Source organism: Leucopleurus acutus, assembly GCF_964270905.1.
Source record: "Leucopleurus acutus genome assembly, chromosome: 10".
NCBI classification, from domain to species: Eukaryota; Metazoa; Chordata; class Mammalia; order Artiodactyla; family Delphinidae; genus Leucopleurus; species Leucopleurus acutus.
The window spans coordinates 44,671,955-44,697,035 of record NC_139153.1 but is presented as its reverse complement, the minus strand read 5'-3'; the positions used below and the strand labels follow the sequence as shown (position 1 = coordinate 44,697,035).

Below are 25,081 nucleotides of genomic sequence, written 5' to 3'. Positions count from 1 at the left end.
TCATAGGTTTTATATTGGGCACTATTCTCAGTAGCGTGAGGAGATGGAATCTTGCACCATTCTGCTCCATCTGGGCGAGACATGAATCATCCCTTTCTCCAGCATATCCACACTGTATATGCTATCTGCCGCTTAGTATAGGAAAAAACATAATATATATAGGGTTTGATACTATCTGCAGTTTCAGATATCCATTGGGGGCCTTGGAATGTATCCCCTTTGGATAAAGAGGTGACTACTGTAGATGTATTTCTCTGCCTTGGCTAAATGGTTTTAATGATACAGCTTGTGTAACTGAGCAGATAATCACAGCTCAATAAAAAGCAGAAGTCTGGAACTGAAGAGGATGAGCTGCAGAAATCTCGTAATTAAGAACTGTGAATTCTCTTATTTCTCACCCTACCCTCAACACCCATGCACCACTGCCCTTGGCTCTTACTTCCTCTGGTGAACACCAAACCGTGACTTAGTGAAAGAACATGGCTTTTCTGGCTGGAAGCCCTTGGCTGGCACCCCAACTCTGTCACTTTCTAGCACTCTAGGAAGTTAACCCTAACCCTAACCCCAATGCCTTCCACCCACACTTGCAGGGCACTGCCTGTGACTAAATTTATTTTATGTCAGGAACCTACTTTACTGTCTGTCACTTAGGGATAGACTTGTGTTGGGCTCCCCACTAACATAACCAATAAAAATAAATAAAATAATTCTCTGTGCCAATACGTAAGTTTAAACTATGCTTCATTTTCTTTTCAAAATTTTAACAGTACATTCTGGCAAATTCTTGGCTCTGAGTTTATACTGTTTCTACTCATTTTTAAGTAAGTAAAGAACAAAATTACATATATAACAAAGGTTCTCCTCTAGCTCTTCACAGCATCTGAAATCAACTGGAAAGAATACACAGAATGAGACAATTATAAAAAACAAACTATATGTGTATATTACTTGCTTAGATTTGGGAGCCTAACTGCTCACAAAAGGATTCATAGATTTTTTTTTTTTATTGTTAAGCTGCAACATACATGGTTTAATACAACAAAAAAATTTAATCAAGTGAAAAGTAATAAACTGAACAATAAACAAATAAACACTCAAAACAAAATATTTTCCATTGGAAACATGTTAAGATGAATATGGGGTTTCATTACCATCTTACTGCAATTTTCTTATGTGTTACTAGCCTACATACCCCATGTTTTCTGTAATCATGCAGATGTGAATGAAAGTTTGAATGATTAAATAAATGAAAAGTCCGTTTACTGCAGAGAATCATTTCACAAGGCAGCCAAACTTGGTTTAGAGAACAAAATTATTCAAGAAATTCTCCACGTATTTAGGTTCATTTTAGAATCCATGAACCTTAAGCTGTTCCTCCTTGACAATGCCAACCTGCAAAATAAAATTTAATTTAGCAGAATCACTCTGGGTAACACATAAATTCATTCCTAAGAAGACAGAGCAGTCATTAAAAAGAATCATTGTTAATAGGTTACTGCAACACTGTATTTGTGGCATAAACTGTTAATAACAAAAACTCAACACATATTTGAATATCCTGACATTCCACAAAACATCCTAAATGGACACAGGAATGATCAGGTCATTCTAATGACAAAATAAACTGGTACTCCTGCCCAAATAAGTACAACTAATGTGTTTCATTCACATGATTTTTTTACTAAGTAGGTAATAATTCACATTGCCCTTAAATACAATTTTAGAAGCAATCTCAAGGTTGTACATAAAGCACCCAATCACTCACCTCCAAGAGAAACTGGCAAATGTTTTTTCTTTGGTCACCTTGAAGCTGAATAACCTCTCCGTATTCAGGATGTTCAATCACAGTACCATTACAGGCAAATTTCTGAAGAAGTAGATTCAGCATAACTGAGTCAAATACAATGATATTTTACTTTCACCCTAAGATTATCTGGATGTTAATTAAGAGTATGAACACAGTTTCCTTGGGTCCAATCATTTTAACCCACTTTAACGTGAAGTAAAAGGTGTGAACCGTAATCCTATTTAGACGTGTGTGTCAATAGCTATATTTTAATCTCTTCTCCCTAACACCTTTACCTTTTTGAAAGCTTTCACAAGTTTCTTCTTGTCATAATCATCTGCAATGCCCTGAACAGTAGTCAGTGTCTTTCTGCCGTTCCGTTGCTGGATTCTTATATGAATGTAATCCTCAGTCCCTGCCGGGAGTAAGTCGTCACCCTTAGTTGCATCAGCAAAGGGGTCTGCAAAGGGATACAAAAAAATCCAAAGCAGGAAAATATCTTTTAGTCAGTAATTTCCAGATACAGCTACGCTACAATCTAGAAACTCAGCAAAGAAGGTTCTAGTGCTTCTGCTTTCTTTCTGCAGGTGCGGATGTGGGGGAGTGATAAGGGTAGAGTATTAATAAAACCTACAAGGTACTTTCACAAAAAGAGATTTTAAACAGGTATGTCCACTGATACCGGAACAGAAAAACGTTGTTTTAGATGTTATCGTTGAACATAATCCTCTAATGAGAGAAAAGAGATTTTAAGACCTTAATTTTAGAGCCACTATAAAAATGTGCGTCATCTCGATTACATTCTGATGACAACAGAAACATTCACAAATGCCACCCCAATAATTTAACCCTAACTCTGCCTCGAAAAAAGATCTATATATGTATATCAAGAGTAATTTTACGTATTACTACGCAAGTAGAGAAGACTGGCCCACTGCCCTGTAACAGATCAGAGGCCTGATCCGCAGCCTCTTTTACTAAATGCGCCCGAGAGCAGCCACGAACCATCCCGACCGCTAATGGACGCCGATGCCCCAGCCCGAGCCGGCGTCCCCCTTTGCGATCAGCAGGGCAAGTCTGGGGGCGGAACAGGGTCGCAGAGGTGGCAGGGAGCAGAAGCGAGCAGCAGGAGGGTCCAGGAGCGGGCAGGGGGCGGCACAAGGCCCGCGGCCGGGGCTCCGGGGGCCGCCCTCGGAGAGGGGGTCGCCAGGGGCCCGGTCGCCATCTTCCGGGCACCGAGACAAAGCCCCACTCGGGGTGCGGGGAGGGCGGCCGGGGGCCTTTTGGGGCGGGGGTCCGGCGAGCGGCCCCGGCGAGGGCGGGCAGCGGTGGCCTACCGGCCGAGAGGCGCGCAGGGGACGTGGGGGGACGGGAGGGGCGGTGGGGCGACCCGCTCTTACCGAAAGATTGGAGGTTCTGGATAGTGGACATGCGATACTAGTGTGAGGCCGGTGAGGGGATAAAATTCCTGCGGGGCCCGCCCGGATCACCGTGTCAGGAGGCGGCAGTGGCGAGAAAACGGAAATAAATAAGGAGACGCTTCGCCCCGGGGTTGGGAAGCGGCTGGATCGGCGGCGGAAGCCGGGAGGAGGCAGGAAGAGGCGAAGGAGGAGGCGGAGGAAGAGGCGGCAGCAACGGAGGCGAGGACGCGAGAGAAGAGGCGGCGCTGCGGCTTCTCCGACAAAATGGCCGACGGAGACTATTTAGCCGCGCCCGCCGCCCCTCCCACGTGACCCTCCCGCGCTTGGCGCCCTGGGACTTGTGGTTTTCACGAGGCAAGAGAGCCCGGAAAGCCTGGAGCGGGCGGGCTTCCGGGACCTCAATTCCCAGCAGGGGGTGCGCCCCCCAGCGGCGGGCGGCTGGGCCGGGAAGGGTCCAGAGGGCTGCAGAGACATCTGGCTAGAGATCGTAGGTCTAGAGCTGTACACCCCGCGCTCTCGCAGGTTCTCCCTTGACTCGCCTTCTCTCGCGGTACAGTGGCAGCAACGAGTGTTCGGTGCTGGGGGGGATTATCTCCATCAGTCACCCTCGCTCGAGGCCTTGGGTAATGTAAGTGAAATCGGGGTACAGAAGCAGAACAAGGTCCCTAGTCCCGGCTTTCGACTTAATGGCTGCCCCTCAGCACCTCTCCTCCTCCCCTCCCGCCTTGTCCGGTTGCAGGAACCCTGTTCGTCCCTACCAAGGGTCGAGGTGGGAGCCTCCTGCCCAGGATTGGGCTGCCCTCCGATGCCCTAGCGCGGTGGTTCGCAAACTCTAACGTGCATCTCCCCTAGGGCTTAATAAAATACAGACTGATAGATCCCAGAGCTTCTGTTTCAGGACGTCTGGGGTGTGACCCGAGAATTTGCAAATCCAACAAGCAGCCAGGAGATGCTGGTGCTACTGGTGTGGGACCACAATTCAGAACCGCTGCCCACCTTCAGCAGGGGCCTGGCATCCAGTGGGGCCATGTATGTCCCCCAGGTCGACCGAACACACCAGAAAATCAGCCCATCAACTTAAATACAGAACCTTGAACAGGAAGGTTAATTGACAGAAGGTTGATTGATACCAGAACAGTAATATCTTCCTATCAAGCTAAACACAGGAGAACAAACCTGAGACTATGGGAATGGGCTCACCCAGGCAGGTGCTCAATTGTCAAACTTGGTTCGCTTTCTGGAAGCAAAGAGATAGACTAAAAGTTCGGGATTCTTAACCTTGTTTTGTGCCATGGCAGTCTTGTGAAGCCTATAGACCCCTTCTCAGAATAATGCTTTAAGTGCATGAAATAAAACATGTAGGATTACAAAGGAAACCTATTATACTGAAATTAAAAACAGTACATTGATAACATAGTATTGCTTCTTTACTAATGCATTAGTTAACAAGATCTAGCAGCAGGTCTCACAAAGGCTGGAATTTTAAAAAGGTGATAAACAAAAGATATTTTGAGATGTCTGTAGCATCAGAAGTGTAATATGAAAATATCTGTGACTTCTATTGGTGCAAAGTTACAGATACTTCAGGTACTACTGGGATGTTGCCAGCATTCATAATGGAGGAAAGGCTAAATCTGGGTTAGAGGTTAGTGAAAATGTAGGTGGAGTCTTTTTTCCCCATCCAATTTTAGGAATCCCCCCACCCCCGCAATTTTAGCCATGGACCAAGGATCTGCAGACTCCAGGTTAGGAATACCAGGATTTAATAATCTTTAGTGATTAACTATGATGATAGGTACCATTTATTGAGTGCATACTATTTGCCTGTTGTAAGCTTTATACACAGTATTGTTAATCTTCATAGCCATTCTGTGATGTAGTTATTACTCTGTTTATATTCATGTAGAAATGGAGGCTTTCATGGGTTAAATAATTTCCCTAAAAAAATCAAATTTTCACCTCTCAGGAATTTAACTGCATTTTTGGTCTTTTAGTCCTGATTTAAATGAATAACACTTTTATTATCCAAACTAAAGTGTAAAGTTTTAGAGCTGGTTCTAAAACAAGGAGAATCAAACATTTTTTGTTGTTCATTAGTTGATTACACCTACAGTGGTTTTCTGGTCTTGTACCTTTATCAGCATGCTTTAAAGTAATTTTTAATACTGCTCTGGATGAAGTTCAGAATAAGCAAAATGCATCTCTATTTCTGTTTTCCTCCTTTGTTACTAGACGCCCCAAACCATTTTATATTATGTTATTTCTTAGAACGAGCCAAGGGTGGTCCAGTCAAGAAAAAAAATAACAAATGAACATAGACAAGTTAAAAAAGATCCAGAAGTCTTTGGGTTGCCATGGTCATTACCGCTGTCAGGAGAGCTTATACTTTCTAAGACCTAGTGTTTGCATCAGAAACCCCCAGGAGCTCAGAAATCTTCAATCAAAGCCAACTATGAATACAGGTTGGATACGTTGTAATTATAATCTGGAAAGCTCTTCTGACCCTGGTCATCATTCATAGATTTGTGTTTAGACCTGACCATTGAACACTTGTAGAGTAGCTGGTCCAAACTGTGATGTGCTCTCACTATGAAGTACACACTGACCTTTGGAAGACTTAAATTTTCTCAATTTCACCTGCTTCTTTTTACTTCTTAAAATGTGGCTCCTAGAAAATTCAGTGTTACATATGGCTCACATACTATTTCTATTGACAGCACTGGTTTAGAGTGAAAGGATTTGACCTATATGTAAAGTTATAAAAGGAACAAATTAAAGCACTTAAAACCTAGTATTTTTAGTTCTAAATGGTACCAGCCTAGTTTAAGGTGATTATTTCATGCCTTATTTCCAAAGGGAGTTTAGATCACTTGCAGAGAACAGTAGTATTGACTAAAGGAATCAGGGAAGATTAAAAAAAAAAGTTAGAATATTTGAGAAATACAAGCCCCCAAAGCTAGAGATAGACCCCAGATCCGGCTTTTAACTTCCTAACGGTAAGACAACGAGAAAATCAGCTAGGAAGTCCATGTGTCTACAGGATGAAAACATACTAGTTGTGCAGGAGGAATGACTTTGCCTGGCCCAGAGCCACAGGAGGTGTTTTTCTTGGGCTATCATAAAGGGGCTGCTGTGATGTAGTGAACAGTGTCCCCAGCAGTTTGCCTACCGTGAAGGACAATGGTGGGTTTTATGCAGTTGTTTCTTATATGAGCCAGTCATGAAGACATGCTAATAGGTGAGGACCTCGGGTCCTCATCCATCCAGAGGTTGCTGGTTGCGGCGGCCTTGTGATGATGTGCTGCTCAGGTTTCCTGCTTCAGTGAGCATAACTAACTATCTGCCTCAGCTGCTGCACTCTGAATTCAACACCGCTGAGGTCACGCCTCCCACCAGCTGCTCCTGGTGACTCAACAAGGATCCTAATGCAGGCCGGTTCTTGAGAGATGTGGGACTCCTCGTCTAGGAGGACCTAGATCTAGTGTCTAGGTCAGAAAAAGTCACTTAAAAATCTCAACTTACTATCGTGAACACTTGATTGTTATATTAGCAATGCGTGATATAAATGAAATGCTTGAAAACGTTATAGGTTAAGAAGGACTTAATTCTTTTATTTATCACTGAAAATAGCAGAACTGTGTTAGAGCAAAACTCATTATTATGAGTATTTGCAAAAGCCAAAAGTAAAATCATGTTTCTAGAAACCTACTTAACCTGCAGTGGGAACTTGAATGATAGATCATTAACCTTAATAATCAAGGGTTACACTATCATTAAAGAGAAGGGAACAGTAATTGGCTCAAGATGGCTAACTTGGTATCTTCACTATCAAAAGATCCCTAATAATGTCAGAAAAGATATATTTTGGGGAAGACTAAATCCAGCACTAAACAACAAGGATGTACCATCAATGGGTCAGACATTTCTTTCCTCCTAAAGGAAAAACAAAACACCCAGAAATCAGTTGATGGCGGAAACTGCATGCTTAAATACTAGCAACACTGGATTATTAAAGATTATGAAATATCTTTAAAATCCTGAGATTTTGAACCTGAAATCCTGTATTTAGGCAAAATAAAGGCATTTTCAAAATGTTTAAAAACCCAGAAAGTTTACTTCCATGGACAATATTGATGATATACTCCAGAAAAATTAAAAACCCAAGGAAGAGAAAGACATGGGATAAAAGAATATAGGTGCATAAAGAAATCAGCAAAAATGATGGTTATGTCCAAATCATATTGGTATGTAAGGAGGGTGAAATATTTTATGGGTGATTTCTAGAAGAATAGAAATTTCTTGCATTTTTCAATCCAACAAAAGACAGGAAAAGGTATAAAAGAGCAACAAGAAATCAGAGTAAATTTAAAACATTAAGTCATAATAAAGATGTAAAAAGTACATAATTGTCAGTAATCACAGGTGTGAATGTTATATTTTTCTATTAAAAGGTAACCTCTTTAGTTTTGATGAAAAATGGTCACAAAACTTTATATAGCAGCTATTTATGACACATTTAAGGTCAAATGACAAAGATTGAAAAAGTTATTGTAAGCAACTGCAAGTTGAAAAGTAGGGTTGATATAACAATATTATTAGGAAAAATGAATTCAAGAAAAATTACATTAAGCAGGACAAAGAAGGATAGTTCATTTGGATCAAAGTTATATTGGACCAAGAATGTGAATCACAAACTTTTATATTCCTTACAACTTGGCAAAACGTATATAAGGCAGAAAAGGAAAAGAAAAATATGGAGAAGTTGAAAAGTTTGCAGTCATAATGGAATACATTAATATGTTTGTTTCAGAAACAGACATGTAAGGTAAACAAAAATTAAGTAAAGATATAGGTATTTTTAATAATATAATTAATATGTTTGATGCAATAGATATATGTAAAACTTTGTACCCAATGCAAAGCATACCAATTTTCAAACACCCAGGACACCCAAATGTCCATAAACTGATGAATTAATAAACAACATTTGGTATATCCATACAATGGAATATATGCAGCCATAAAAGGAATGATACATGCTACAACATGGATGAATTTTGAAAACATTATGCTAAATGAAAGAAGCCTGTCACAAAAGACCACATACTGTATGATCCCTCTTAGGTGAATTGTCTAGAATTGGCCAAGCTATAGAGACAGAAAGTAGATTAGTTGTTGCCTAGGGCTGGGGGTGTGTTTGAGGGGAAATGGGTAGTGGCTGCTATTGAATATGTAGTTTCTTTTTTTTTAAAATTAATTTTTATTGGCGTATGGTTGCTTTACAATGTTGTGTTAGCCTCCACTGCACAACAAAATGAACCAGCCATACACATACAGATATCCCCTTCCTTTTGGACTTCCCTCCCAGTTAGGTTACCACAGTGCATTAGGTAGAGTTCCCTGTGCTACACAGTATGTTCCCATCAGTTGTCTATTTTATACATAGTATCAATATGTCAATCCCAGTCTCCCAATTCCTCCCACCCCACCCCTTTACCCCTTGGTACCTATACATTTGTTCTGTAGTTTCTTTTTTGAGTTATGAGAATGTTCTAAAATTAATTATGGTGATGGGTAAATTGTATGTTATATGAATTATATCTCAATAAAATGGTAATAAAAAGAGGATACAAAAAAGTAAAAAGTAAACAGTTTCTCTTATTCATTGTCAACATATTAAATAAAATATTAGCAAATCAAGTCAGTACTGTATCCAAAAGAATATTATTAACCCAGACATGCCAGGATAACCTTTCATAAGCAAGTATATTATTAAAATTGCTGTAAATGCTTCAGAATTTAATATACAAAGATTGAAATACAGAGTTTTGCCATTTTGTAGTAGCACAGAGAAATGTTCACCAGCCAGGGACTGAGGAATCCTCCACACCCCAAGTCTTTAACAAATCACAATGACAGACTTTTACAACTCGAACACAACCAAGACTACTCCCAGGAGTTGCATTTTAATTAGTAGTGTTGGAGGGACCTTGGGACACCGAGAAGGGGAATGGAGACTTGGTGATACTCGAGCAGAGGTGACGGAGACCTTGTATCTCTCAGAGGAGATGAGACCCCTTGACAGCATGGGAAAGAAAAGTGGACATCATAGTTGTAAGTCACCTAGTTTCAGAAAAGCTCTTTGTAAAGGGGTACTGAGAACATACATTTGGAAAGCCACACAGCATCATTTCATTGAGCTTTAACTTGGAAGTACAGAAATGGTGCACTACCACATTGTGAAGAGACTGATCCGTCCCTTCCCCAATACACTGACAAATTTAAGGACACAAGCTGTATGGTCATCTCAATAAGATGAAAAAAAAAACCAAACAGATTTTAATTGATCAGCTGGCTCTATTCTCCAAGGACACTGCCTCCTCTCCCCACCCAATAAGGGCAGGTCGAGGACCACAGTGTGGGAGTTAAGGCTGCATGTTATAGGACCTCATACAATTTCTGGAAGTGGGATGACGTAGGAGGTTGTTGCTTCTTATTTCAAGGATAGACTAGTGACGTTCCCAAGTCTCAAATTTATGGCAATATTTTCGTTGTAATAATAGCTTGTCTGAATTCTTTTCTTAGCTCACTTTAATATGAGAGCTACTTAATTGATTCTATTACTCTTTTAACTGAGACACCAGTTATTTTTTTTTACATTCAATATGCCCATATCATAGTTTGCCTACTATGGTATGTAATCCCAGAACGATGATGTCCTTATGTCACAGGACTGGACAAAGCTCTGGTAACAGCCTCATGCTCTTCATGTTTTGTCAGTTTCTTGGGCCATTGGGTCTACATTTTCAAGACTTTTGAGTTTAATCACCTTTCTTTATTGGAAACATTTTCTTTATTTAATGGGTTTGCAATACTGGTAAAACAATGTAACCCAAGATTCAGTTCCTTCTTTCCTCCCTCCCTTCCTTCCTTCTTTCTTTTGACAGGATTGTATCTCATCTAAGCAAAGAAAAGAAGAAATATTCATGTGTCAAAATAGTAATAGCTTGCATTTATTGGGTGTGCACTATGTACCAGGTCAGGGCTAAGTGCTTTCCAGGCAATATTTCTATTTACCTTGGCCTCATTTAAAATTCTGGACCACAAATCCCAAATGGGCAGTCAGCGCCACACTTCTTACTGCACTTCCTAGGATGTTTTTCTTCTTCTCACTCTGTACAATGATGATTTCATACATCTTCTCTCTCCTCAAACCCAAATTCCATCCCCTGTGTTCCTTCTCAGCTGATGACCTTGTTCATATTTTACTAAGAATATAGAAGCAATCAGATGGAAACAAACATCATCCAGTCACCAAATCTCCAAATCTCACTGTGTTTGTACCTCTGCTCTCTGCCTTGCCAGCTTGTTACCATGGATAAGTATCCCTGCTTTCCTCTTTTGCCCTTTCAGAGATGTTTCTCCTGGAAGTATCCCCCTCTCCCTCTTGCATTTATAATATCTCTATATAGAGAGAATTAGTTCCACCAGGATGCAAATATTCTCTGGAATCTTCCATCTTAAAAGGACAAAAACAAAAATCCCTTTGACTTATATTCTTTTCTTGCCAGGACCCATTTCTCTACTCTTCCAAAGAGTTGTCTATCATCACTCTCTCCACTTGCTCATGACTCATCTCTCCTTAACCCCTCCAAACAGGCTTCCACATCCACTGTTATGCTGAGACCATCCGTGCCCAAGTGTGCTTGACTTCCATATTGCCAACCCAATGCCATCTCACTGTTTCCATCTGACTTGGTCCTCTCTGCAGCATTTGATGAAGTGAACTACTCCTTTCTTCTCTTGGCTTCTATGACATCACCCTCTCTTGGTTTTCTTCCATATCATTGGTCACACTATTTCCAAAGGAGTTGGAAATAGTGACTCCTTCTCTGCTCAAACTGTGCCTACGTGTTTGTTAAGATAAGAGGAAAAATCAGGAGGTAGTGTGTTGGCAGCAAAGGGAAGGAAGTGTGCCTCCCAAAGGCTGGGTTATGAGTGGTGGTCACCAGCAGAGGACAGTTGAGCCCAGTGGACAGGCAACCCCACAGCTGCATTCAGTGGCATCATGGTGTCAGGATGAGGGTGATAGCGCTGAAGTAGAGGAGGCAGCTATTTCCAAATATCCATGACACCAGGTAGGGTCTCAGATCTCTTCCACTTGGGTTACACTGGTTATCATGAGCTACTGGCAAAAAGGAAATGCATTAGAATTCCCCTTGTGCTAAAGAAAAATAAACATGGAGAGGAAGTTATTCTGCATCAAAAGCATCTTTGAGGAAGGGAAACAAACATGGAGAATTATGTAAATAAAGCCATTCAGCTTTGAGAAATGGGTAGGACATAGAGAGAGAGTGAGAAAACAGATTAAATAAAAGAAAATCTACTCTTGAGTTCAGCTCACCTCAATCCCCTTTGAATATTAAGCATCTTTAATAATAATACTTTTCCACAGAAACATGAAAATTTGCAGAGCTGTCAGTAATAGCAGTGAGTTTGGAGGGCAATGTCATTGCTTCTTGGAGTATAATTCCAAAATAAAGGACCCCAGGCAATATAATGGACAATATCCTCAATAGCATTTTTTTACGGTAACTGCAGAAAGGGATTCCATGTGGTTTTTTCTTACAGATGTAAAAGAGTAAAGACCTTCACCCTCTTAGAAACAGTTGTGCATCTGTCAAAACTACCCAGCCACGAAAACCAAATCTGGCTTTTCAAAGTAAACATGTTATTTTCTATATAATTGCTATAATTTAGCTGTGGGGACATCACTGACCCATTAGCAGAAAAAACAGATGGGATGAGATTTGTCTTCATGCATGAGCTAGGATGTTGTGAAAATATTAGAAATTATTAGCCATAAACTCAGTCACCAGGCTGTACAGCCAGAATGCTAAGTTACAAATAGTGGAGGAAATGGTACAAGCAGTCCATGAAGGACCTCTCTTAGTTACTCAGAATGATCATTTTAGATGTCTTTCACAGTAGCTAATTATAAAATGTGGAGATTGCAAAATCAGTTCAAGCGAAAGTTTGAGCAAACTTCAGAGCTAGAGAAAGTACTTCTAATGCCCAAATCTGTTCTCACTGTTTCTGCTAATGGAGCTGCCACTGACCCAGCAGCCTTGGCAGGAAACCTGGGGACCTTGCCACTCCTTTCTTCGCTCCTCTCCACTCTTTCTGCTTGGTCTCTGAGTCACCTTCCAACTCAGGAACACCTACTTTCAGCATCACTAGTGTCTTGGGCAAGGGTGGGGAGGTGATTAGGGAGTAGAATTGTGTGAAATGTTAGGATTTTGTAAGGGGGATGGGGGCTGGCATGTGTATTCCTTAAAAATTTTTTTTAATTGAGGTATAGTTGATTTACAATGTTGTGTTAGTTTCAGATGTACAGCAAAGTGATTCAGTTATACACATATATATATATACCTATATATATTCTTTTTCAGATTTTTCCCCTTATATATGATTACAAGATATTGAGTATAGTTCCCTGTGCTATACAGTAGGTCCTTGTTGGTTATCTATTTTATATATACAAGGGTGTATCTATTAATCCCATACTCCTAATTTATACCTCCCCCCTTTCCCCTTTGGTAACCATAATTTTGTTTTAAAATAAATAATTAATTAATTTAAAAAAATAATTAATTAATTTTTTGGCTGCGTCGGGTCTTTGTTGCTGTGCTGGCTTTCTCTAGTTGTGGCGAGCAGGGGCTACTCTCCATTGTGGTGTACGGGCTTCTCATTACGGTGGCTTCTCTTGTTGTGGAGCATGGGCTCTAGGGTGCGAAGCCTACAGTAGTTGTGGCTCGTGGGCTCTAGGCATGTGGGCTTCAGTAGTTGTGGTGCACGGGCTTCGTTGCTCTGCGGCACGTGGGATCTTCCCGGACCAGGGCTCAAACCCGTGTCCCCTTCATTGGCAGGCGGATTCTTAACCACTGCACCACTAGGGAAATCCCCTAATTTTGTTTTCTATGTCTGTGAGTCTCTTTCTGTTTTGTGAGTAAGCTCATTTGTACCATTTTTTTTTAGATTCCACATGTAAGTGATATCATATGATATTTCTTTCTCTGTCTGACTTACTTCACTTAGTGTGATAATGTCTAGGTCCATCCATGTTGCCACAACTGGCATTATTTCATTCTTTTTTAATGGCTGAGTAATGTTTCATTGTATATATGTACCACATTTTCTTTACTCATTCATCTGTTGATGGACATTTACGTTGCTTCCATGTCTTAGCTATGGTGAATAGCGCTGCTATGAACATTGGGGTGCATGTATCTTTTCGAATTAGAGTTTTCTCCAGATATATGGCATGTGTATTCTTTCTTTTTTTTTAAAATAAATTTATTTGTTTTTGGCTGCATTTGGTCTTTGTTGCTGCACACAGGCTTTCTCTAGTTGCGGCAAGCAGGGGCTACTCTTCGTTGTGGTGCGCGGGCTTCTCATTGGGGTGGCTTCTCTTGTTGCGGAGCACGGGCTCTAGGAGCGCGGGCTTCAGTAGTTGTGGTGCATGGGCTTAGTTGCTCTGCGGCATGTGAGATCTTCCCGGACCAGGGCTCGAACCCGTGTCCCCTGCATTGGCAGGCGGCTTCTTAACCACTGCGCACCAGGGAAGTCCCGGCATGTGTATTCTTAAAAAGCACCCCAGGGAACTCTGAGTATCCTTTCCACCCACACAGTTCAGAGCCTCAGGGTGTAATACAGATGCTCAAGATCATAGGGAATCCAAGTTCTTTTGCAGCAGGAACACATTTTCCAAATCCCAAATGTGTCATTCAGTCAAAATAAAGGAGCAAAAGGCACCATGAAGGAGCCGTGAAGGAACAGGAAAGAACAGAGAACGAGCCAGACTCGTGGATTTGAGATGCTCAACACAGATCTTTGACCCCCGCCCCTCCAACCCGCCCAGCCTATCTCGTGCTGGGTACCAGCCTGGCAAAGCCTAGACACTAAGACATGTTGCTGAATTCAGTGAATTCAGTGAGTGAATGTGTGTTTATAATCTTCACGTGGTTATCTCCATCAGGATGTCTCAGAAGCACCTTAAACTCAATGTGACCCAACTTGATCCTTTTATCGAGATTCTGCTCAACCTTGTGCTTCCATTTCTATATTGGTTAGTGCAATCCGGTCATGAAATTATAGCCCTGATGTCTTCCAGTCTTTATACTACTTGACTGCTCAGTAGCCACTCATTCACTTCCTTTTTAAACTTCCTTGTTTCCTGAGACATCATTCTCTCCTGGTTTTCCTTCTACCTTTCTGACTGCTCTTCCCTCTGCCAGTCCAGTTCTACAGGGCCAGGGCCCTCGGTCCTTATCCTATTTTATAAGCTCCATCAGTGATGCCATCCGTAGGCACAGCTTCTAGCTCCATCCAGGTCCTAACAGCTTTCTGATCTTTAACTTCAGCCTGATCTCTACAGTTGTGGATCCACCCACCTCCCAGACCTCTCCACTTGACCAACATCTCAAATCAAACATATCCAAAAAGGAGTCTTCCTTCCCCAGCCCCCAGCTCAATGAATAGAACCAGCCAGAGGTCTGCGTGCATCCTTCGCACTTCAATCTTTTTCACTATCCATATCCAACCAATTCCCAAATCCCATTTTTGCCTCCAAAATGTCTTCTGGATCCAACAAAATTCTCCTTCCTCACTGTCCTAATCTAAGCTGTCTTGATTTCTTCCTGGACTCTATAGGAAGTCTCCTAATTTGTCTATCTACAGTCTCTTTGCCCTGATACAATATGTTCCTTACACTAAAAATTCAGAGCTATTAAAAAAAATAAACTCACAAATCTGCTCAGGTCACTTCCCTTCTGAACTTTCCAGTGTCTCACCACGAATCATGGATTAGACAAAATGCACCATATCAATCCAGACATGCACATAAATGACATATATCTGTATGAATGGGATGAAGATAGGGAAACACACAAAATGCTCTATATACAAATGAAGGAGTGGATCATGTAACTAGGTGGGGAATGATATCTTAACAGTGAGTCCCAGTGCTCTGAGCAGGTAGAGAACTGTCTCTGGGTAAGTGATTGGGGCAGAAAGTGGGACACTTATGCCCTGAGATTTCAGTGGGGTCAGGGCATCAGAGAGGCCCTAGGAGTTGGCCACGCCATTCTGTAGGTCAAAGACGAGGAGTCGGGGCACAGGAGGAGGCTGGTGCTGCGGGGGGAGCCCACTATTGTTTGGAAAAAAGACTTTTGAGGAACAGGAAGGTCTAAATTAGATTTTCAGCTACTAGGTGATATGCTATATGCCCCTGCTCCCCGACTTCTCCCCCACTCCCAGCCTCTGCCAACTCCTGCTGCCCATCAACCCTTCAGTGAGGTCTACTACAGGGCTGGTTGATCTCTTAGTTGTTGCTGTTGTTTTAAGTGCAAATGGTGAAAGGGTTAAACTTCCCTTCTGGATTGATGCAATACAAAACAGAGGCTGCAATAAGGACACAAAACCGTTGATCTCCATAAGTACAAATTCACAGGCTTTTGGGAAAGTCTTTGGGCTTTAAGGGAAATAGAATTAGGGGTTTGAAGCAGTGTAGATTTGAACCTAGATTTTTCGTGGCATGGATCCTACTCTTACCTCCAACCATCTGGGCTACACTAGGATTCTCCTGGGCTGGGGAGGGATCAGGAACCATCAGAGAGGACATGACTTTTGAACTGAGCCTTCTTAAAGGATGGGTAGGAGTTTTCAAAGTCAGAGAGGGAAGCATTCCAGAGGACTGAATATAATGTGGGAAAATGCAGAGTTGAGAAAGTTCCTAGTTTTAATGGTTTGTGACCCACAGAGGGTAGATGGGGCCCTACCAGGAGCTATGGTCCAGAATTATCCACCGTTACAGCCCAGCTCTGACGATGCCTGGAACAGACTTTCCAACCACATTTAGATCTGTCTTTTTAGCATTAGCCAGGATGCCCACTTTCCCCTGCAATCAAAGACAGAGTGGGGGCCAGGGGAACAGAATCCTAACTGCTTCAAGTCAAGGCTGGGTGACTTACTCCTTTGTCGTTAGACAGTTCAATGATCAATGGGCACCAAGCTGACAACTGGCCATGTGGCATCAGCAGAGCTGTTGTACCACAGACAGTCAAAATTTCAACAGACCAGGGTCACTAGGAAGAATTGCTACTGGGCACAGAAAAGACAGTAACAGTGTCATTTAAAGACAAAGAAGAACCTCTCTTCTGCCAGACTGAGGACAGCAACTCATTCATCACCAGGATGGTTCTACAAAGACCCAAATTACAAACAGGGTGGAAGCACTGATTCATAGAGTCTGTTTTCGGTGGTAGAGCATTCATGACACATGGTCTGCATTTATCAGGGCAAAGAATACTTGTCCAGCCTTTTCCTTTTAAAGATGAAAATCTTTTTCTGACTTCCCATTGGTTTGTCATGAAATGAATGAAATAGCAGGGAAGAATAAATCAGAAATGTCTTGAAAGTGCAAATTATTGTCATTACTGGGAAGAAAGAAAGGGCATGTTGAAGACAGAAGTGAAATGGGAAACACCACCACCACTGCCGGCAAATAGTCCTTTCATCTTCAATTAAGTAATTACCACATTGTTCAGTGAATGAGGACAGCAATTACATGACTTTTCATCCTGTCACCTTGACACCTAGCACCTCATGGGAGGGGCATATCCTGGCCCTGGGCCAGCACTGCCCCTTGTCATTTGATATACACAGTACATGGAAGAGAAGACAGCTCTCACAGTCTGAGGCCCCCAGGCCCCCTGTCCTGTCTCTCCCTGAGCAAGTACAAAGCTGAGAACTCCGTGAACTTGGTGGCACTGTCTGGGAGGTGCCAAAGGCATACTCCCCAGATTTGCTATGATGACAGCAGAGGACAGACTCTCCTGGAGTCATGGAAGATCTTACGAGTTGACAGGAGTGTGGGGGGTGTTTGGTGCACTTTTCCTGCTCAAGTAGACTTCCCAGAGGCTCTTGGGTTGCTGGGTCTGTAAACTGCTGTGCCTGCCTGGCTGGCTCGCTCTGGGCCCTATGATACAAAGGAAGGCAAGGCTGGATAGAGGAGGGGGCTGTTACCTGGTCCACCTGGCTCACAGCCTGGCTCACCTGGCTCTACAAGCAGAGATTTAACTTTATCCACTTCAAAGAGCCACAAGGAAACTTTATTGGAAATCCCCACTCCTCAAGGCTGCCCACTGGGTTGTTTCCAGGCAACAATAACTTGATGTCTCTCAGAAGTTCAGTTAGGATAGCTGGGTAGTAAGTAGACATTTCCTCCCTGGGCTGGGGAGGAGAGCAAGGGAAACAGGCAACACTGACAGAAAGCTTTTCCCTAAAGGGATGGATCAACACTCATTTCAGGGCTCAACCAATAGATTGGGTCTCTCTGGATAACCTCCTCACCTCTGCCCTTCTCGCAGCTGCCCTTTAAGCACTGGGTTTGATCTTGAGAGTTAGCATTGTCCCTGACAGGGGTGATGGTGGGGACTAGCTGGAGGGGGAATTTGAGTCATCAGAAGTTTACGAGGTTTTCTAACTAGTAGGTGGTCTTTAAACTTTTTGGGCCACACATCCCACCAGTAAAAACTGTTTGACAATGCACCCCCAAAATAGGCATATTCATTTATAAATTACTTACATGCACTTTCATCTATCCATATATTTAATATTGGTAAATCTTACTTCCAGATAAAAAATAAGTATAAGTAAAAGGACTAATTGTTCTTTCACATGACCTCAGTGGACCATCTTCTGTACCCCTTGTGTAGTCTGTACCCCACTTTGGAAACTGCTCTTCTGACCTTTGAGTTCCCCAAGTTCTGGCTTTTCATGGGCAAAGGATGAAGGAGAGAGATCCACCCAGAGAAAAAATGGTTCTTGGCTGAGCACGCGGGTTTTGTTCAAAGAAGTCAGTGAAAAAAGTGAGCATCTCAGCATCTTCCCTGCCTTATCAGTGATGGCAGGAAGGAGTGATGGCACCCAAGAACTCTGTGTTAGCTCTTGGACAGCTTAGAGACAGTGTTTTAAGAGACTCGCTAAACTAAGCCAAAGTTACTGGTGTCTCACTGGGGCCTGCAGGTCGTGAGTATCTGTGGATACAGGGGCTTGTGCTTTTGGATTCTGGGCAGCAGGTGCCTGGACCGTTCACTGCCACCTGGGGTTGCTCCACTGTCTTTAGAAAAGGGGGGAGGGTGAAGTAGAGGTTTGGGAGAACCTTTTGCTTCTCCATCTTGGTGTTGAGATCCCTCCTGTACACTTCAGTGTTGGGCGGATGCTCACCCCCAACCCCAGGATGGGCATGAGGGTGCCTGTTGGGCACCATCTTCAGTTGAGTCGCTTGGGCATGGTAACCATAGTCTAAAGCTAGGACCACCATGGCCAGCCTAGGTGAACCAAATTTCTTTCAAGCACTTGCTCTGTGCCAGGCTCTGCATGGGATGAACGGAGCCCACTTCCTCAAGAAGCTTTCAGGTCAATGCAGGAGAAAGATAATCAAACATGTACATGCAGTGCAGGGGATGTCTTAGTTTGGGGTTTCCCCAAAGGAGATTCTGTGTTGAGTAGTTCATTTGGGAGGTGGCCCCCAGAGTACATGCCGAGGGAGGGAGAATGTGAGAGAATGAAGGGAGAAAAATCACAAAAGAAGCACTAATGAACAGGTTACTGCTGTGGGTACCTGGACCTCAATTCTGCAGGGGACGCTCTGAGGGACTCTATCGAACCATGCTATTCAAAGTATGACCAGCACATCAGCATCATCTGGAAGCTTGTTAGAAATGCAGCATCATGGGCCCCACCAGGCCTGCTGAATCAGAATTTGCACATTAAAGTTTGAGAAGCACTGCCTTTAATCTTTCATCTTTATCAAACATGATAACTTTGATATAAAACATATTTCTATATTTGGGGACTTGATTCTACCCAACTGGATCCTTCTGAATAACTTCTTTGAGGTTTCCAACATTTGAAGTGGATATTAAAGTTTTCCAGTCCCTTGAAAGCTCTTTAAAATGCAACTCCATTTACCTGCACTTTATCATAATTATAACTCAATCGCAGAGACAGAAGGCTCACGCAACCAACTGTTCTGTAAAATGCAAATTTTGTATGGGAAATACTTCCCCTGGGAGAAAATAGAGTGGCTGTCATTTGGAAAGTTATTTTTAAAGGAACGCACCAAATGCCTCCTGTACTTTAAAGTTTTGTTAAAAATTTCAATGAATACAGGACCCTTTGTGAAAGATCAACACACACACACACACACACACACACACACACACACGCAGAGAGAGAGAGAGAGAGAGAGAGAGAGAGAGAGAGAGAGAAAGAGAGAGATGCTTCCAAAAAATGTAACAAAAGTTTCATATATCATGGAAAGTCCAAAGCAAGTAGCTCAATAGTTGCTTATACATCTTTTATATTGGCAAGTGATTTTACTTTTTTTTTTTTTTTTTTCGCGGTACTAGGGCCTCTCACTGTTGTGGCCTCTCCTGTTGCGGAGCACAGGCTCCAGACACGCAGGCTCGGCGGCCATGGCTCACGGGCCCAGCCGCTCCGCGGCATGTGGGATCTTCCCGGACCGGGGCATGAACTCGTGTCCCCTGCATCGGCAGGCGGACTCTCAACCACTGCGCCACCAGGGAAGCCCATGATTTTACTTTTGATATTCACTCATCTTCATTTCATCACTAACACAAGGATTAAGCTAAAGTTATAAAACTAATTTTTCACGTAGTGTATCAGTTAGCTATTACTGCATAATAAACCACTCCCAAACTCAGTGTTTTAAAAGAACAATGATTTATTCTTGCTCTCATGTCTACAGGTTGGCTGGGGTGGCTTTGATGATCTCTGCTGGGCTCAGCTCAGCTTGGCTGTAGGTTGGATCTGAGTCTGTTCCTTGGACCAGTGGGCTGCCTGTGGCTTGTGCTCATAGTGAACGGCAAATATAAGTGGACAAACCCAACTCCATAAATATATTTCAAGCGCCTTATGTAGCTCTTTTTCTAACATCTCATTAACCAAAGCAAGTTACATGGTCAGATCCAAACCAAGGGTTGGATAATGCTATGGTCTGAATGTGTCCCCTCAAAATTCATGCTTTGAAACCTAACCCCTAAAATGATGATATTAGGAGGCAAGGCCTTTGGGAGGTGATTAGGTCAGGAGGGTTCCACCCTCATGACTGGGATTAGTGCACTTTTAAAAGAGGCTCCAGAGAGATCCTTTGCCATGTGGTGACACAGTGAGAAGTCTTCAACAGGCTTCCACCACAACCTGACCGTGCTGGCACTCTGATCTTGGACTCCCAGCCTCCAGAACAGTGAGAAATAAATTTTTGTGGTTTATAAACTTTCCAGTCTTTGGTATTTTGTAATAGCAGCCAGAAGACAGAGAAGTGTGCTCCACCAACCATGAGGCAAGTCACATGGCCAAGCCCAACGTCAGTGGGGTGAGGTAGTGCACTCCTCCCAGAGTTAGGGGGTTAAGGGAGTGAATATTTGCAGCACAATAATCTCTTCTACTATGAGTACAAAAATTGAGGCACAGCATTCGGCAAAATAAATCATGGTGCTTTTATTCGAATGATTTTCTTATTCCAAGAGAAAAAGGAGGAAACCAGTATTGAGGACCCATAGTTATCAAACATTCTGCTGAGAGTTTTCTCATGTGTTACCTCAATGAACGTTTTAACAACACCATGAGGAATATATTTTAACCCCATTTTACAGATGAGGTGATAAGCCACAGAGCTGGTGTGTGGAATATCAAAGAGTAGAGCCTAGTGTTTCCTGGCAGCCTTCAAATGCTGTGAATATTGGGTCACATTTTTTTTTTTTTTTTTGTCATGGCAAATCAAGCACCTATATCTTAGGGGAAAATACTGTCTTTACTCTGTTCCTGTTTACCCCAGAAGCAAGAAGAGCTGTAAACTTTCTATGAGTGTAGCTGCCCATCACTCTTGACACTCAAATTGTTGACCCAAACCAGTTCTCTTGAATACTCGGAGTGTTGATGCAGATTGGCTTCTCAATACAAGCTTTTTGGGCTTCTGGGTTAGGGAGGCTGAATGCTCGGGTAACTGGAGTGTGGCTGGACCCTCTTGGCTGTCTTCCATGTCTTGCTGTCCTATGGGAATACGGTCTGGGGGTTGGGTGGGTAGAGAAGTCAGGAATTCTTGGTCCAGAAATGTTGCCTGAAGAGGATCTCAGAGGGTCTCCTAGTGTTGTTCTCCCAGCCAGCCCCATCTGAAATGCCCCACCAACCTAAGTGTTAGCTTGTTTGTTATGAATGTTTAGCAAACGTTATTGTGCCAGGCACATTAATGGTAGTGTAGACAAAGGTAAACTGAGGACAGAGATGACTGGATTTATCCCATGATCTGTGTTTTTGCAGGGGATTTTGATGCCCACTCAAGCTTGAGTATTACTGCATTAGCCTATCAGGCAGAGGAGGCTCTTGGCTTCTTCTCCTTCTCCTCCTTCTCCTTCTCCTTCTTCTCCTTCTCCTTCTTCTTCTTCTCCTTTTCCTTCTCCTTCTCCTTCTTCTTCTTCTTCTTCTTCTTCTTCTTCTTCTTCTTCTTCTTCTTCTTCTTCTTCTCCTTTTCCTTCTCCTTCTCTTTCTCCTTCTTCTTCTTCGTCTTCTTCCTCCTCCTCCTCTTCCTCCCCCTCCTCCCCTTCTTCCCCTTCTTTCCTTTCTTCTTCTCCTCCTTCTTCCTCTTCTTCTTTTTTTAAACTATAGTTGACTTGCAATATTGTGTTACTTTCAGGTGTACAGCTTCAGATTCTTTTCCATTATAGGTTATTACAAGATATTGAATATAGTTCCCTGTGTTATACAGTAAATTCTTGTTCTTTATCGATTTTATGTATAGTGGTGTGTATCTGTTAATCCCAAACTCCTAATTTATCCCTCCCCACTTTCCCCTTCAGGAACCATAAGTTTGTTTTCTATGTCTGTGAGTCTGTTTCTGTTTTGTAAGTAAGTTAATTTGTATCATTGTTTTAGGTTCCATATATAAGTAATACCTTATGATATTTGTCTTTCTGTCTGACTTCACTTAGTATGATAATCTCTAGGTCCGTCCGTGTTGCTGCTCTTGGCTTCTATTCATATTTTTACTCCCTCATTCATTTCAGCTTAGTGGTTGGTTCTTAGTCCCATTTGGGGATGGCAGGGGCCAGTGTCTGGGCAGACCAGCCTCAGAGGACCAACAACTGCCTCTGAGCCTGTGCAAGACTCTGGGAGAGTCACTGCCTTGCTTGCCACTCAGCTATGTGGTTCCTGCAGAGGTGGGCAGGGGCTTTTCCACTGATGTCCAGGCTTCCCTCCAGGGTCTCACCCAGGGTTCTCAAACTTGGCACCACTGACATTTTGAGTTGGATGACTCTTTGCTGTGGGGGGCTGTCCTTCTCACTGTAGAATGTTTAACAGCATCCCTGGCCGCTATCCACTATATGCATGCCCTGCCCCCACCAAGTTGCAACAATGTCCCCTGAGGCACAAAATCACACTGCCCCTCCTCCCTGCTTTGAGAACTGCTAGTGTTACCTGAGTGACCACTTGGTGGAGGTGGCCCTGGGAAATTCTGTTCTCAGTAGAACAAGCAATGGAGAGGTGAGTGGTGTAACCGGAATGAACATGGGGTGTGGGGTAACCATGGCTTTGAATCTTGGCCCCTCCAATGACTACCCCTTCTTCACTCCCACTCTTCTCTAACCAAAAACAAAAACAAAAAAAATAAAAACACACACACCCACAGACATTATTTCCGTAAATGACTTTTACTTCTTTATCATTTCTCTTGACAGTAATTCTTGGCAATGTGCATATAACATGAAGGCAAGCATACTTTCAGAAGTCATCAAAGATATGGTCCTATTGGCCTCATTTTCTCAAACCATTAAAATATTTTCATTTATAAAAATTAATCTAAATATAAATATTGACACTGAAGATCAAAGTCACTTGATGACAAAATAATTCATCTGGAACTATAACATATGCTTATGGATTTTAATAGTAAATTAAATCTTTGCACTTATTTGGCACAAGGAAACCTTTATAAAAATTCAAATGCCATAGAGCAGGCTTCTTCTTCTTTTTGTTTTTTTGCAAGGCTTACACAGTACACATTTTTGTCAAAGAAAACTGAGTATTTTAACACTGTAACACAACAATAGTTGCTTTTCATGCCTCTTAAAGAAAACGCTCTATTTGGAACTCAGATCTTTTTGTTGTGTTTTTAAATTTTGTATTTGTTTGCTTTTAATAACACCAACAGAACAAAAAGCCAAAGATTTACTTTATTTCAAAGGAGTCATTTCTGTTGGATAACACATACGCAGCATCAGCAAGGAGTATTACCAGAAGATAGGTAGACCCCCATCAGGAATGGATCATAACACACATTTCAGCAGCAAGTCAGGTCTGGAAATGTGCACAGCAGCAAAAGATTGTAGAAGTGGAAAACAACACAGAATGAGGCTTTGTCAGGCATTCAAGTTATAATTAGCTTAAAGGTCTGACTTTGGCAAATTAATCACTCTGGCCCTCAGTCTCCAAATCTGAAAAGTGGGGATACCTACTGAATAGGGTTGCTATTAGGATTAAAATGAGAATAACATTGCCTCCTTCAGAGCAGTCACTTAATATACGTCAGTCATGCAATTCCCTTGCCTCCCATGTTTTGCCTTCTTCCTCAGATTCAGAATTTATCAGGAGCAAATTTTTAAAAAGTTGCTAATGCTTAATTAATTGAGTGAAATTCCAGTTCCATTTGCTTTTATAAATACACTGTAAATAGTCATGCATGTGCTACCACATACGTGGAGTTAGTGTCAGCTCTTGCGTCTGTTGAATTCAATTTGTCCTTGCTTTATTCAGACATGCAAGTTTTCTCAGGTCTTAACCATTTTTATCTTTAAGGTCACTTTACTACTTCTGCTGAATATTTATTGGGAAATAAATTTTGGAGGACGGCGTTTCCTTGTGTGGTTATATCCTGCAATAATCCAGTTACCTAAACCTCATTTAGATGCAGTCAGTGCTAAACCACACCTTATTGATTCTAGACAGAGTGCTAAAGTTAAGCCAGTGGTGGGCTTTTGCAAGCCTCTCCCCCCTTCAGAGCGAGGAAACTCTCAGCGAGTCCAAGGAAGAACCCTGAATTCTCGATGAGACATTGTTTCAGATAGATGTGGGCCAGCATGGGTGAGTCAGAGCTTTCGGTCCTGTGGCTTGTGACTGCAAAGCAATGGGAGGAACCGGTGGTGTGGTGGGCTAGGAGCCAGCAGGAAGGAGGTGGCTGGAGGGACACTTTGAGAGTTGAGGGCTCCCCAAGTTAGACAGCCCCTAGTGCTCACTACAGGGGTTTTCACTTTTCTCCTTAGCATTTGTAGGACAAAGATGCTTGTGAGAGATTAATAAGAACTGATGAGTTAAATGTTAATACCCTTCCCTCTACTATCCCCCAACCCCAACAATATATTTTGGGATAAATTGTTGACATGTAATACTAGTTGATTCAAAGGGATTAAAAAAGGAAAAAAAAAAAAAGGTCTTAAAGACAACACGCAGTAGCAAAGCGAACAGGGAAAAGATGCATCTTTTGAACTGGAGCTCTACTGTTGGAAGCCAGCGTCTTGGTTTTCTGTCTTGGATTCTCCTGGGAGCCTAAGGCAGAGAGTAGGCAAGACCTTGATGCTGAAGTCTGGGTCTGCTTTCTGGCTGAGGTATCAGGACAGCCCTGTGCAGGGGTGCACTGTGGCCTCCCCACGCCCTCTCCTCAGGTGGAAATCCGTACAGTATTCGATGGCTGTTGGGTCAAGGCACTGTCGTGTACGGCCGGAGGCAGTGGGTCACT

General features: G+C 42.5%; 1 protein-coding gene across 1 annotated transcript; it reads right to left on the bottom strand.

Annotated features, from left to right (window-relative positions):
* Positions 1–745: 745 nt before the first annotated feature.
* Positions 746–3,449, bottom strand: EIF1B (eukaryotic translation initiation factor 1B). Its single transcript, XM_082847814.1, has 4 exons — positions 3,187–3,449; positions 2,083–2,246; positions 1,766–1,867; positions 746–1,392 (listed from the first exon to the last, which is right to left on the bottom strand). Exons 1-4 carry the CDS (start codon positions 3,215–3,217, stop codon positions 1,348–1,350), a joined length of 342 nt encoding a protein of 113 aa, XP_082703940.1. The 5' UTR covers positions 3,218–3,449; the 3' UTR covers positions 746–1,347.
* Positions 3,450–25,081: the final 21,632 nt, after the last annotated feature.